We start from the raw sequence: 14,025 nt of genomic DNA on the forward strand, positions 1-14,025 counted from the left end.
ACAAGAGTCTAAGTGGATCAAAGACCTCAACATAAAAATCAGATACACTGAACCTGACAGAAGAGAAAGTGGGGAACAACCTTGAATGCATTGGTACAGAAAATGATTTTCTGAACAGAATACCAATATCCCAGGCACTAAGATCAACAGTCTGTAAGGCAAAGGACACTGTCAATCGGACAAAATGGCAGCTTACAGAATGGAAAGAGATTTTTTATCAACTCCACATTTGAAAGAGGACTAATATCACAGATATATAAAGAACTCAAGAAACTAGATATCACAAAAACAAATAATCTAATTTAAAAATGGGGTGCAGGTACCAGGGCATTATGGCTCATGCCTTTAATCCCAGCACTCAGGAGGAAAGGCAGAGGAATCTATGAATTTGTAGCCAGCCTTGTCTACAAAGTGAGTTACAAGACAGCCAGGGCCACACATATTTCTTCAAAAAATGTAGTACAGATCTAAAAAGAGAATAATTGTTAAAAAAGGAATCTTCAATGGCTGAGAGACACTCGAAGATGTTCAACATCCATAGCTATTAGGGAAATGCAAATAAAAACTATTCTGAGATTCCATCTTATGTCTGTCGGAACAGTTAACATTAATAATACAAGTGACATGGAAGCAGAGCAAACAGAACAATCTTTTTTTGTTTGTGGGAGTAAAAACATGTTCAGACAGTTTGAAATGGAATTGTATGGAAATCAATATTGCTGCTCCTCAGAGAATTGGGAATAGAGCTACATCAAGACACAGCTATACCACTCTTGGCCATACACCTAAAGGATGCTCCATCCTATCACAAGGACACTTACTCAACCATGTTCATTGTTTTTTCCCCATAATATCCAGAAATTAGATGTCCCTTAACAGAAGAATGAATAAACAGAATATGAGTGAACTGGAGGCAGGTGGGGATGGGAACAGGAGTGTCTGGTGGGCAGCCAGAGGGGAAATGGAGTAGGGGAGAATGGAGGGAGAGAAAGATGAGATTGAGGAGAATGTGAGGGATGGCATGAAAACCAGTACATTAGAAACTCCCTAAAACATAGGAAGGTGATCCTAATGAGTTCCCCCTAATAACTGGGATAAGGAGTCTCAAGTGGCCATCTTGTCATCCAATGAGGCTTCCAGTAGCAGTACTGGGTTGCATTCAGTTGAGTTGTTGGCCAAGGGGGTCCATAGAAATTCCCAAACCATCCAGGCTGTTCCTAGAACAATGATGGGATGCAGGACCCTATTGCTGAGGACAACATCCCACAACTCCCCGAACATGGAGAAATCGAGCTGTGGCTACATGGAACCTTCGTGTATGTTCTAGTGTTTATGGTGCAGGAAGGCACTCTGCAGGCTACCAGAAGAGAAACTCAAATACCAACCTGGGCACAAAACCTCTGACCTATAATTTGTCCTGCTTACAAAATATGCTAGGGCAATGGTGGCATAGAACTTGTGGCAGTAGCCAACCAATGTCTGATTTGACTTAAGGTCAGCTCACAGAGTCAGAGCCAATACTTGACCTTGCTTGAGTAACCAAGAATCAGAGACTAGACAGCCCAGAGACCTAGGGTAAAAACAAACATTACTGGTGTAAAAAAAAATAGTAGCAATAAAATGATTCTCAATGGTATTTAGATATAATCATCGATCAGTGCTTTATCCAGTCATCATCAGAGAAGCTTCCTCTGGGACTGGATGGACAATCGTGAGTAGGGACAACAGTGAGCAGAGTCCCTGGGAGGAAAGATTTTTATGCCTGAGATGATGTCAGTGCAGCACATGGGCTATGATTTGGCTTGGGAGAGGACCTTTGCTGCATGCTCTGTGCTCTGTGGTCTGAAGACTCCTTCCAGGATCCAAGAAGGTACCTAAGGATCACCAGAATATCATAAAAGAATACCTCATTCATATCATGTTTGGTTTATGCCATAGATGAGGATGAGAAGCAGGAGGAGGTGAAGTGGATTGCCAAGTTAGTAAAAACAGTGCTATCCTGCGTCACTATGGCTTTTAAGTTTTGTACAGTTTATTTTCACTCATGTGTATGTAAGTGCCTGCTTGTCTGTAGCTGTATCAGAGAGGCCACACAAAGACAAGAAGAGGCCGTCAGAATTCCTGAACTGGATTTACAGAAGGCTATGCGCTACCAGATGAGGATGCTGAGAACAGAACCCGAGATCTCTGCAAGAACAACCAGAGCTCTTAGTCTCCAGTCCTAAATATAGCTTTTTAAATGTTACAAAAGTACCCAATCTAATCAGATCTCATCTCCCCTCCGTGAGGGGACCGGGATTCTTACAGTAAAGGCACTGTAAGAATCCCTGCCCTTCCTCCCGATCCACTCACTTCCTCCCGATCCATCCTCTGTCTCACTGCCTGTTGCCTTTTATTCCCTCATTGATTCAATATTCACTGGCCTGTGACTGATACTAGGGCAAAGATCCTGGCCCCTAGGAACTCAGAGTCTGGAGGAGGAGGGCACAGACACATGGCCAGGAAATTATAACCTAGTACAGGAAGAAGGTTCCCGGAGCTGACCTGATGATCTGACCACCAAGTTTTCTTCTGGCTAAGAGTGACCTGAGGTCATTCCTGAGTACTCCCTTCACCCACATTTGATCTGTTGGCCATTACTGCTGTCTACTTGAAAGGCATGTCCAGATTAGGAACACATCTTCCCTCTCTGCCACTCTGCCAGGCTAGCTGCAGTCCTTGCATTGCTCTACTGTGCCAAATGTTTCTCTGCTGTCACCTCATTCTTCCTTCTTGTTTATTATCCCAGACACCACAGTGACTGTCTCAAATTAAGAGTTAGACTTTACAGTGTCCCAGATGCCTGACAAGTCTAACTACCTCCTCCCCCACCTGCAAACTCATTTATTTTTTCCATTAATTTATTTATTCACTTTATATCCCAATTGCAAACCATCTCCTCCTAGTCCCCCCTCACATAGCCCCTCCCATCACCACCTCCCCTTCTCCTCTGAAAAGGCTGTAGGCACCCCCTGAGTACCAATCCATCCTGGCACACCAAGTCACTGCAGGACTAGGCACATCTCCAGCTGAGGCCAGACAAGGGAGCCCAGTTAGGACAACAGGATCCTTAGGCAAAAGTCAGGGACAGCCCCCACTCCAGTTGTTGGGGGACCCACATGAAGACTAAGCTGCACATATCTGCAGGGGAGGGGCTAGGTCCAGCCCTTGTATATTCTTTGGTTGGTGGTTCAGACTCTGTTAGGGTCCAAGGGTTGAGGTCAGTTGACTCTCTAGGTCTTCTTGTGGAGTCCCTATGCCCTCTGGGTCTCTCAATCCTTCCCCCAACTCTTCCACAAGATTCCTGACCTCCATCTAATGTTTGGCTGTGGGTCTCTGATCTGTTTCGGTCATCTGTTGGGTGAAGCATCTCAGAGGGCAGTTTTGCTAGGCTCCTCTCTGACAAACTGATTTCTTGAACTCCCCTCAACCAGGTCCTTCTTCTGGTTCTATCATGGTCTCATGGTCTCTCCAATGCACTCAGCACATTCCTGCTGCATGGCCGTTGAGCATACAATCTATTCTACCCAACCGTTCTTCATGCATGCTATGATGTGAGCATCCCTCTAAAACCCACACTTAAGTTTAATTACCAATATAATGGGTATTGGGAAGTGGGACTTTAAGAGGTGACTGGGCCATGGGGCAGTGGCCTCTGGAATAGTCTATGACTAGATAGTGAACTTGAGAGTAGGTTTGTTACAAATTTGCCTTGATTTCTTCTCTGTCTTATGTGAACTCATATGTCTTCAGCCATGCTGTGACTTGTTATGAAAACCTTCACCAGACGTAACTCCTCAATCTTAGACTTTTCAGCCTTCAGGACCATGAGGCAAATACCTTTCTATTGTTTATAAATCTACCTAGCCTCTGGTATTTTATCACAGCCACAGAAAAAGGACCAAGATAACCCAGATTGGGGGGAACCCACTCCCCAGTTCCTTCGTGTTCATCTTTTAATGTCACCTGCTCAGTGGTGCATTTCCTAATCACATTATCTAAATCAGAGACTCTTCTTCAGCCCCTCCCTTGTTTTTTTCTTCTTATCACTCTTAATTTCTCTAATACAGGAATTACTTGCTTGTTTACTGCTCCCTCCCAGTAGTCCCATGAAGGTGGGTTTTCTGTCTTCTAGGCTTTGTGTATCTCCAGCACCAAGATCAGTGTTCAGGTGAATCTAAGTGCTCTGTACACCACCGGTGAGCACATGAATGGGTTGCAAAGAAAGGCATATATAAAGTAGCACTCGAGAGGAGGCGTTGCTTTGGGGTGCAGAAGGGAGGGTCTCTTAAGCTGAGTCTTTAAAAAAAGAGAAATGGGCCGGGCAGTGGTGGCACACGCCTTTAATCTCAGCACTTGGGAGCCAGAGGCAGGTGGATTTTTGAGTTTGAGGCTAGCCTGGTCTACAGAGTGAGTTCCAGGACAGCCACAGCTACACAGAGAAACCGTGTCTCGAAAACAAAATAAAAAATTTTAAAAAATGAGAAATGAAAAGGACAAACAAAGGTAGAGGGGTAGGAAGTCTGTGGACACCAGAAAAGTACTGGTGTGAAATGGGGGCTCAGTAAAGGTCTGTTAAAGGAATGAATGGAGAGAGAGAGGAGCCTCTTCTCCATAGAGTGGTCTGTGTGGGCAAAGCCAAGGTGTGAGAAGGGAGGCAGAAGGAGTACTGATGGGTGGACTTGATACATACTGAGGGCAGCCAGAAGGGCTTAGAGAAAGCTCGGCAGATAACCTGGTCAAGAAGCTGGCCATAGCTTGGATGAGAGCCAGGGAGAGGCTTTCTCCCCAGCTCCCCAGTGTACCCCCGTGAACCACCTGTCTGGCCCTGTAACAAAGCTGGTTAGTTGCCAAGGAGTACATGCGCTGTGACAAGAATTGTCCATGGTCCTATGTGGAGTCCTGGAACTCTCATTTTTAGGCAGAAAAGAGAAAATAAGAGTAGGTGACAAATGGGCACTTCGTTGCTTAGAGAAAAGACCTCGGTAGAGTTTGAAGCTGAGCAGAGAACCATCCATAAGTCAGTCCCAACACTCACCCTCCAGTGCGCTGATGTTGACGTTGAACGCCTCCACTTGGTCGATGGCAATGGGGCAAAGCTGGACCAAAAGAATGTTTGAAAAATCATGTTACCATTTTGAAAACAAACGTTCTGCTTGGGAGACATTATCCCTGTGGCCATGAAATGCTCCTTTAAGTTAGCTGATGCTCTTCTTGGTCTTCAGCCTCCACAGGTATGGGCAGTGTGTCATTGGGTTCTGGTTGAGTTTCATAGCAACTGGAACCACACCCAATTAACTCCATAAAAGAGCTTCTTTCTAGACATGTTATGGCATGTGCTCTGTCCACACTCTTGGTGTCACACCAGAGGAGCCTGCTCCCACACCAGCTGTGTCTTTCCTGTCTGAGTACCCCCGCCTCCCATCGCACCAGCAGCTCAAGGTCCTGTCTGAAGTGGCTTCAGTTGAAACCTTCACTTTTACCTGGACTAACTGAAGAGACTGCAAGATTAGAGATCCATTTAGGACTCCATTGCCCCCTACCCCTTTGCTTTCCTTGAGACATGGTTTCATGTAGTCCACGTTGACCTTTAGATTTGCTATGTAGTCTAAGATGACCTTGAACTTACAATACGCCTTCCTGGAAGGTGAAGGCTATGCTTGCACGTGGGCCTCACCATATCCAGTTTATGTGGTGCTAGGGAATCAAATCCAGGACTTCATGCATACCAGGTGAGCTCATTACCAACTGGGAGACACTCCCTGTCCTGTTTTATATTTCTGAAAGAGTGGATGCCAGTAAAGTATATTGAAGAGAGAAACTATTAAGTTGGAAACACAGATGTGCCAGCCATGTGCTCTCCAATGCTCGTCCATCATGGTGGTTTTAGCAGAGGCTACGCAGCCAGGCCTGGGAGTGGTGACTTACTTTCACTCTGACCTCAGTTTCCTCACTGCAACATGGATATATGATCATTAGATTTCCCTCTTCAAGTTGTGAGGAGAAACTGATAGTCTACAGAATACTGCCTAGTTCATACTCTGTATTTGGTAACTCTGTTGCTGCCTTTTCTGAGATGAGATATCATGTAGCTCAGGCTAGTTTCCAACTTACTGTGTATCTGTAAAAAGGCCTTGGATGTCTCAATCTCCTGTTTCCACCTCTCAAGGGCTAGAATTACAGGTATGCTCAACCAGCCGTGGAGCTGGCTGGGAACCAAACACAGGGCTTTGTGCATGCTATACGAGTACCTCACCAACACAGCCATACTCCTAACCCCTAATTTCATATCCATTGGCCTGCTATAAGAGGCCAAAGGACCACACTCCATTTAAAACACTATTTCCAAGTTCCTTTTCTGGTTCTATATTCACTGGCAGTTGCTACCTGTGAGACAAGCATAAAAGAAGGCCACATAGCTTCGGGTCACCTTGAGCAGCTCTACAGTCTCCTTGGGCAAGTTGCTTCATGCTTTGGAGTGCACGCTGATTTCAATCACTAAACACCTGCTGTCTAGCGGGCACAGAGCCAAGCACTGGGATCATGAAAGCGCCAAGATCCCTCCCCATCTTTCCTTTTCACCTCCCTTTATCCCTGTCCTTAATTCCTCCAAAATATGAGAAAGGGATACAGGATAGGTATGGTGAGAAGAAGAGAGAACATGGCCAATTCCACCCTTTCCTCCTTCAAGCCATGACTTCTAGAATCAGGATGGTTAGTGTTTTAGAAGGCAACCTAACTTATTATGCCTTTTAAATGTATTATTAATGTGTTTCTTGGAAATACCTGCCATACCCCATCCATTCCCCATCTACCAAAATCTTACCTATATTTCAAGGCCCAGTTCCCTAAATAAACACAATTTCCTGTTCTTTGAACCCCTTTAGTTGAGTCTCATTGTCATGTGACCATGCATTAAACTCAAGCCCTAGTTCAGGGCTTGCTTTGCAAGCCTGAATTTGTTTTCTCCCAGATTGACTAATATTTGCTTCTTTCTTTTACTCTCAGTAGTTCCTAGTTTAGCCAGGCCTGCACTGGGAACAAAATGCTTGTCCATCCTATGGGGGAAATTTGAAGAAAGGAATGTAGATTCATTCATTTCTGTGTCTCCTGCCACAATGCTTGAACCACGAGAAACTATTAAATTGCAGAGAACAGTATGAATTAAAGTGTCTTAGATACTGCCTAGCATACAGTTAGCGCTCCATAAGCATTATGATAAAAATTATTAAAGTATGATAAGCCTGCTGATACCATGACAGTGGTTGTCCAACTTCTGAACACTCACCATTTCATTTAAATTCCTTAGAATGGGTTTCTCCATGGGCTCAGCAAAGGAGTTATACAGGCCACTAGGGAAAAATGAAAAAAGGAGTTTATCAGAGACCACCAGATGCCAGTGGGAGACTTCTCTTGAGTGGCAGCCGGAAGCTCCAGCTTAGGGCCAGGCTTCTCCACTAGGTTGCTGTCACTCACCTGAGGCTTCCAGAAAAGGAGACTCGGGCATGGCTCACTTGTACATGGCAGTCTTGGAGTTCCAGAGCTGGGTGACCAAAGTCATTACGGGTGAAGGCAACGACACCAGTAAAGTAGATTCCAGAAAGGAACAGATCGGCAGCTCCCGAATCCTGGCTGTTAGGAGAGAAAGGGAAAGGTTACCCAAGTCTGTGCCATACATGGGTCTGATAAGTTCTTTATGGACAGAGATTTTGTCATGCTCATATCAGGGTCCCTAACACCTGCAACAGACTCAGGAGCATGGTGTGTGCTGAATGAGTGCTTACTGAATAAGTGAGGTGGTGAGTGTGGAAACAGGCAGCTGGAGGATGCTGTGTTTATGTCGTCCCAGGTGCTCTGGTGCTGCTGTGGCTAAGCCAAGATGGAATACCGTCTACATACAGTATTCACTTCAAGAGGGAACACCAGGGGTAAACACCTTACCTAGGAGGGGTGTACATAGGCAAGGGACGCTTAGCATGTGCAGAGTCCTTGAGGCAGTGGATCAAATGTTACTCAAGACTTTGCAGAGGGCCCTACACAGAACAATTCCTCAACACATAGCTGCCAAACCATCAAAGAAGTGAGGAAGTATATGAATCTATGTTGTTTATTGGGGAGCATGCTATTTATCTGGAATCTATTAGACTGGCATATATAGGCACTCAATAAATGGTTGTAGAGTACCCTAGTGAATGGTTGAATGTGTTATGTTGTGTGCTAATCAAGACAAACTAAACTTTTATACTGGGTCAAAGACTTGTCTATAGAAGTTGGTTTGTAGCTATACTTTGAGTTTAACTTCTCTCTCTCTCTCTCTCTTTCTCCCCCCCGTCACGCATGTACACACACACACACACACACACACACACACACACAAACACGCAGGTGCCTAAGAAGGTCAGAAGAGGGCACCAGAACCCCTGGAACAAGAGTTATAGGCAGTTTTGAACCATCCAACGTGAGTGCTGGGAACTGAACTCAGGATCTTTGCAAAAGCAGCCAGTGCTATTAACCTCTGAGCCATCTCTCCAACCCAACGGTTCTTTGTTTTTGTTTACTCTTTCCTTTCTCCCCTTCCTCCCTTTCTCCTCCTCCTCCTCTTTCTTTTTCTACTCTCTCAGACATGATCTTACTCTGTAACCCAAATGGTCAAGAACTCAATATGTAGCCCGAGCTGTCAGCAGTTTTCTTGCCTCAGTCTCTCAAGTATTTGAGTTGCACGTGTTGAGGCACCACTCCTGGCTTCAGAGGGCACAGGGATCTTTTGATTGGAGAAGAATGAGGCTCAAGCTAACTACAACCCTTCAACTTCCATGTGAAACAGAAGCTCCATTTCCATCAGTTGACCCTGCAGATGGGGAAATGCACTAACTACCTGGTGCAGGTCAGTGGACTGAAAATGTGGAATATATAGGAATTTTTCTCCCAGGGGCTTCTAGTTCTTAGGAATTATTTATTATTTATATATTGAAAACACACACACACACACACACACACACACACACACTTGTTGTGTCTGTCCTTCTGGTTGTCCTCACTTTGCAGACCAGGGTGGCTTTGAGCACACAGAGATCTGCCTGGCTCTGACTCCCTAGTTCAAGGACTAAAGGCATATACTACTACACCATAAGATTTCTTAGGAAATCTTAAATGCTCTGTTGCTCTTCTTCTATGAGAGGGTGCCTTTCCTCCACCTCCCTTCAAAGCAAGGATTCCAGAGCCAACGCTCACCCAATAACTCTCTTGAGAAAGTATGGGTTCAGAAAGAAAGAAGCTTACATAGGAAACAGCAGTGAATTATCTCCATTTTCCCCCTTAACAGTAGTGGACACCAGTGGGATACTCACAAAAGTGGAGCCTTGACTTCCCAGTTGGTGCTGATGTTGGCAGTGCCGTGGTTGCTTAGTGCTCTGATTCCTACCCCAGGTACAAAGGCCAGTGAGGTATTTGGGAATGAAAAGGCATTGATTTTTATGCTGTAAAACAAGAGACAGGAAAGTGAAGGCATCGCTTCTGGACATCAAGAAGGTGAGCAAATTTGGAAAGGCTGGAGCCGCTCTGTGGTTGCCAACTGCTACAGAAGAAGAGCTCCTCCAGCTTGCTAGTGGGTTGTCTGCCCTCAGCATCATGAGTCCTCTTAGCAAGAAGACCCTGAGTCTAGTTAATGGAGGAAGTAATCAAGTTTAGAACTAAATTTGTAAATAATCAAATAATCTGTTTCTCATAAAAATTTTAGTGTGTGTGTGTTTTATGCGTGCACGAGTATGTGCATGCTGAGGCCAGAGGAGGACTCAGGTGTTCTGCTCTGTCACGTTCCATTTTATTCCCATCTTCTGGTATCTGAGCTGGAGCTTGCACGTGCACCAGAGTCCTACAGGGATACTGTGAGGGCCAAGCTGACCTACGATGTAAAGTGGTTACCAAGAGGCCGGGCAGTTGGGGATCATCCAAATCGTAGTAATTTGTCATTGAGCATGTAGTTTCTATCTTCACAGATTGCAGGCAAACCTATCTGTTTTGTTGTTCCAATAAGTGGAAGTGGGGGATACAGAGGATGAGAGACTTGGAGGTAGCCTGGTGGCCAGCGAAGGCCAGTAAGCTTCCTTTCTCTGGTGTCTGCAGTGCTTGGGATACGAAGTCCAGCCTGCTTTTTATATGGGTGCTTGACATTTGGATCAGGCTTTTGTAGCAAGTACTCCTGCCCACTGAGGGGTCTCCCTAGCCATTTGCATTTCCTTAAAATCAAAAACAGGTACAACACTGCCACTGTTTTTTTGAAATACCAGTTTCACCACTTCTTAAAGGGGATGACATCTGTTATTTTGATGAAGCAGCTGTTTATTTCAAGGGACTGTCATATACACACAGACACAGACGTTTGACATGTGTCAGCTGTAGCCCTGACTTCCACTCATTAAAACAACAAAACATGCCTTTCTTCTTCTGTTTCCAGGTGCCCCTATATGTCTGTTCCCTAGCTCAGGAGCTGAGTAGAGCTGGTTTCCTGCAAGATTCCCTGAGCTGTCAAACAGGTTGTCCCAGGAACCTGTAAGGCAGTGGGTTTGCCTGTAATCCATGAAGAGAGAAACTACATGCACAATGACAAATTACTACGATTTGGGTGATCCCCAACTGCCCGGCCTCTTGATAACCACTTTCCATTGTAGCTCAGTTTGGCCCTTGCAGTATCCCTGTGGGATTCTGGTGCACGTGCAAGCTCCAGCTCAGATAGAGAAGATAAGAAAAGCTTATAAAGTGACTTGTAAGTGGTAGAACCAGATCCGGAGCCCTCTGCAATCTGATTTCAGACTCTTCCTGATTGCTGGGTCATGCCCCTACATGTTACACGGTGAGCACTTGGCCCGGAGTCAAGGTTTGTACTAGTTGTACAACCCCAAGCAAGGTGCTTACCTTCTTTGTCAATGGATCAAAAAGAAGTGCCCCTCACAGGGAGCATGAAAAGATGACTTTGAAAGGAGTTCACCCATGCCTAGGTTCTGCACAGGAGAAAGGCTGCTCTGACCCGAGACTGAGAAAAGTCTAAACATACATTTGCTAGCTGATAAATGAGGCTGCTGTTTCCTTTCCTATTCATGGACTCCTACCTGTCCTCTACCATACACTCCAGTCCCACTGTGAGAAGAGAATGGCAGAGATTCATTTCCTGTGCTTTAGAAATATGCTCAATTGACACATAAGGTCTTTCTCACTCTCCCTTCCCCCCGTTCTCTTTGTCTTTCTCTGTCTCTGTCTGTGTCTCTGTGCCTCTGTCTCTATCTCTCTGTGTCTCTGCCTTTCTCCCCCCCCCCCTCTCTCTCTCAGACAGATTCTATGTAGCCTACTCTGTCCTGAAACTCACTATGTACACCAGGCTGGCCTTGAACTTACAGAGATCAGCCTGCCTCTGCCTTCTGAGTGCTGAGATTAAAGATTAATGAGCCATTACACCTAGATAATCCATTCTTTATAACTGTTACAGAATACTCCAGAATCCTTCTCTAGACTGTTTCCATCATATAAACAATGCCACAGGGAACATACATATTACTTGTGGACGATGTTTTCTCCAAAAGGATGCTGAGAAGTGGATTTACTGGGTTAAAAGACCATATATACTGTGATGGTTAATGAAGACTTTCAATTTGATATGATCTAGACTCACCTGGGAGGCAAACCTCTGGGTATGTCTCTTAGAAAGTTTCTAGACTAGGTTAACTGAGGTGGGAAGAGCCACCCTCAGTGTGTATTGATATGTTCTCCAGACAACCAGCAATGATAAATTGTCTATACATTTATTTGTTGGTCTCTTGTGTATCCCCCTTTGGCCCTTGAATTTGACAGGTAAGGATAATCTTGAACTCCTGATCTTCCTGCCTCCAACTCCCAAGAACAGGTGTGTGCTACCACACCCGGTTTACATAGTACTGGAATTATAAACATGTACCATTATGGTTGAGCAAGAGTCAGCTTTTTGAGTTAAAATTAAGTAAAACTAAATAAATAAAAATATAGTTCTCTGTTACATAAGTCACCTTTGAAACACACAGTAATTGTGAATGATCACTGTCTATTGTTTGGACAGCACAAATTTAAAATTATATTGATGTATCTACACATGACAACATCCAATTTCTCCTCATCTCTCTCAGTACTTATTATATAGCTCCCTGCACTTTTCTGTTGTGTCATTATCATTGTAATGAAATAATTATCCTCACAGATATATATGTAATGTCCATCTCTTCCACAGAACGTCATGGGGAAGGACTTACACCTGCATTCACTATGACATTCCTTGTGTCTAGAACAAAGTCCTTTGTGAGGTCGCTGCTCAATAAACACAGGTTGAACAGCTGGTTTACTGCAGGTGAGGGACTTTGCAAGGAAATTTCCTTGTACCATTTCTTTTGCAACAAGGATTCCTTGTGAATTTATAAAAGGTTGTTGTTGACATCAGGGAGATTATTACTGAAAGTGTTAGAGCAAAAGACAACTGAAAAAGCATTGTGACAAATAGTAAATTACAATGATAGATAACTACATAGGAAAGCTGTTCTCTTCTCTTTCAGATTGATTTCTAGTTTGCAAACATATCCTCTGCCTCTCTCTGTAATCCTATTGGATCCCTGTTGCCATTGGAATATCCATTTCCCCTTCCCCAAACATCCCTGGACATGTGACTACGTTGTATACATGGAATGTGCTTAGCTTAGAGCCCCAGACAAAACCTCAAAAATGAGAAAATTAACGTGGCTGAGGTTAAATGAACTTAAATTAACTGACATTTTAGGAGACTTTCCCCCTTTTAGCTACATGAAATATACATCAGATGGTTGGAATGGTATTAGCTATATTGAGCTATGAGGCAAATTTGGGAATAGAAGTCAGAGCTTAGATGAAACAGAAATAAAAAATATAAATAAGTTAGGGCTGCAATAGACTTCTCCACTGGCCTTGAGCCCCTTACAATATAAGTCAACATGCTCCACGCTCTTACTTTGAGAAGTTGTACTTTACATAGTCAATCTTCAGAAATTTAAGAGACTCAGAACCGTTCAAATCTGGGATGACGATTTCCTTTGCCAATTGCTCCATTATCTTCATCCCAACTTGAAGACCTGTGAGGGATGCAGGAAGTATTTGTTGACCATAAGGAAGATGGCAGTGACTCAATATCTTTAACCTTACAGATGCAGCATTGAGAAAGACCTGATGCTAGAGAAGAAACATCACCCCTACAAAGGAGGTGTTGTATTCTTGGCTTCACACACAGAAACTCCAGTCTTAAGAGAGGTGGAGGAGCTTGCCTGAGACCACAGGACTACCATGAGAAGTTTTCATTACATGGCCAAGCTTGTGATGAAAACAGTGAAAGATGGTCTTCAAAGGATGCTATAGTTATAGCCAGGCACATCTTGTAGGTATCAACACTGTTAAGTTTTGCCTAAGAAACTATGAGTTCTGGGGAGCTAGGAGACAATTCTAAGCAATATGGCCCAGAATCTGGGTTGTGGCCAATTTAAATTTCATAGTTATTTTTCTTCTTTCTTTTCAGATTCTTTGAACACGGATGTTTTTGGCAAAAAGGTCAGGAGGCTTAGGAACGGCTGACGTTCCAGGAAAAGACAATGAGTAGGTTGCATGCTTACAGAGTTTTATTTTTCACTGGAAAGGAAGTACAGATTCTCCAAAGGACCCCCTGACTCGGAAGAGGTGACTAATCACTGCTTCTGTCTTGTTTACTAATTCCTTTGTATGGAAGAATCACAGAACACCTTGCTTTGAGCTTGTGGGGTGAAATGAGTTAAATGACTCAGCAGGTAAGGAGGTACTGCCAAATCTGCTGAGCTGAGTTTAACCCCCCCGGAATCCACACAGTAGAACACACTACTACAAGTTGTCCTCTGAGCTCCTCATGTGCACCATGGCACATGTACCTGCATGCATGTGTGTGTGCATGTTCACACACACACACACACACACACA

The 14,025-nt window shown here is 44.2% G+C and overlaps 1 protein-coding gene across 1 annotated transcript in view; it reads right to left on the minus strand.

Annotated features, from left to right (window-relative positions):
• The window catches only part of Bpifc (BPI fold containing family C), a 59,716-nt gene that overhangs the window by 29,924 nt on the left and 15,767 nt on the right, over nt 1–14,025 (minus strand). Inside the window, exons 3-7 of the mRNA XM_076919815.1 lie at nt 13,037–13,157; nt 9,387–9,515; nt 7,516–7,671; nt 7,328–7,391; nt 5,078–5,138 (exon numbers count right to left, since the gene is read on the minus strand). Coding sequence (XP_076775930.1) covers nt 5,078–5,138; nt 7,328–7,391; nt 7,516–7,671; nt 9,387–9,515; nt 13,037–13,157 — 531 coding nt within the window. The remainder of the gene's footprint in view (nt 1–5,077; nt 5,139–7,327; nt 7,392–7,515; nt 7,672–9,386; nt 9,516–13,036; nt 13,158–14,025) is intronic.

The sequence above is a fragment of the Arvicanthis niloticus genome, chromosome 22 (assembly GCF_011762505.2).
Source record: "Arvicanthis niloticus isolate mArvNil1 chromosome 22, mArvNil1.pat.X, whole genome shotgun sequence".
In the NCBI taxonomy this organism is placed as follows: domain Eukaryota; kingdom Metazoa; phylum Chordata; class Mammalia; order Rodentia; family Muridae; genus Arvicanthis; species Arvicanthis niloticus.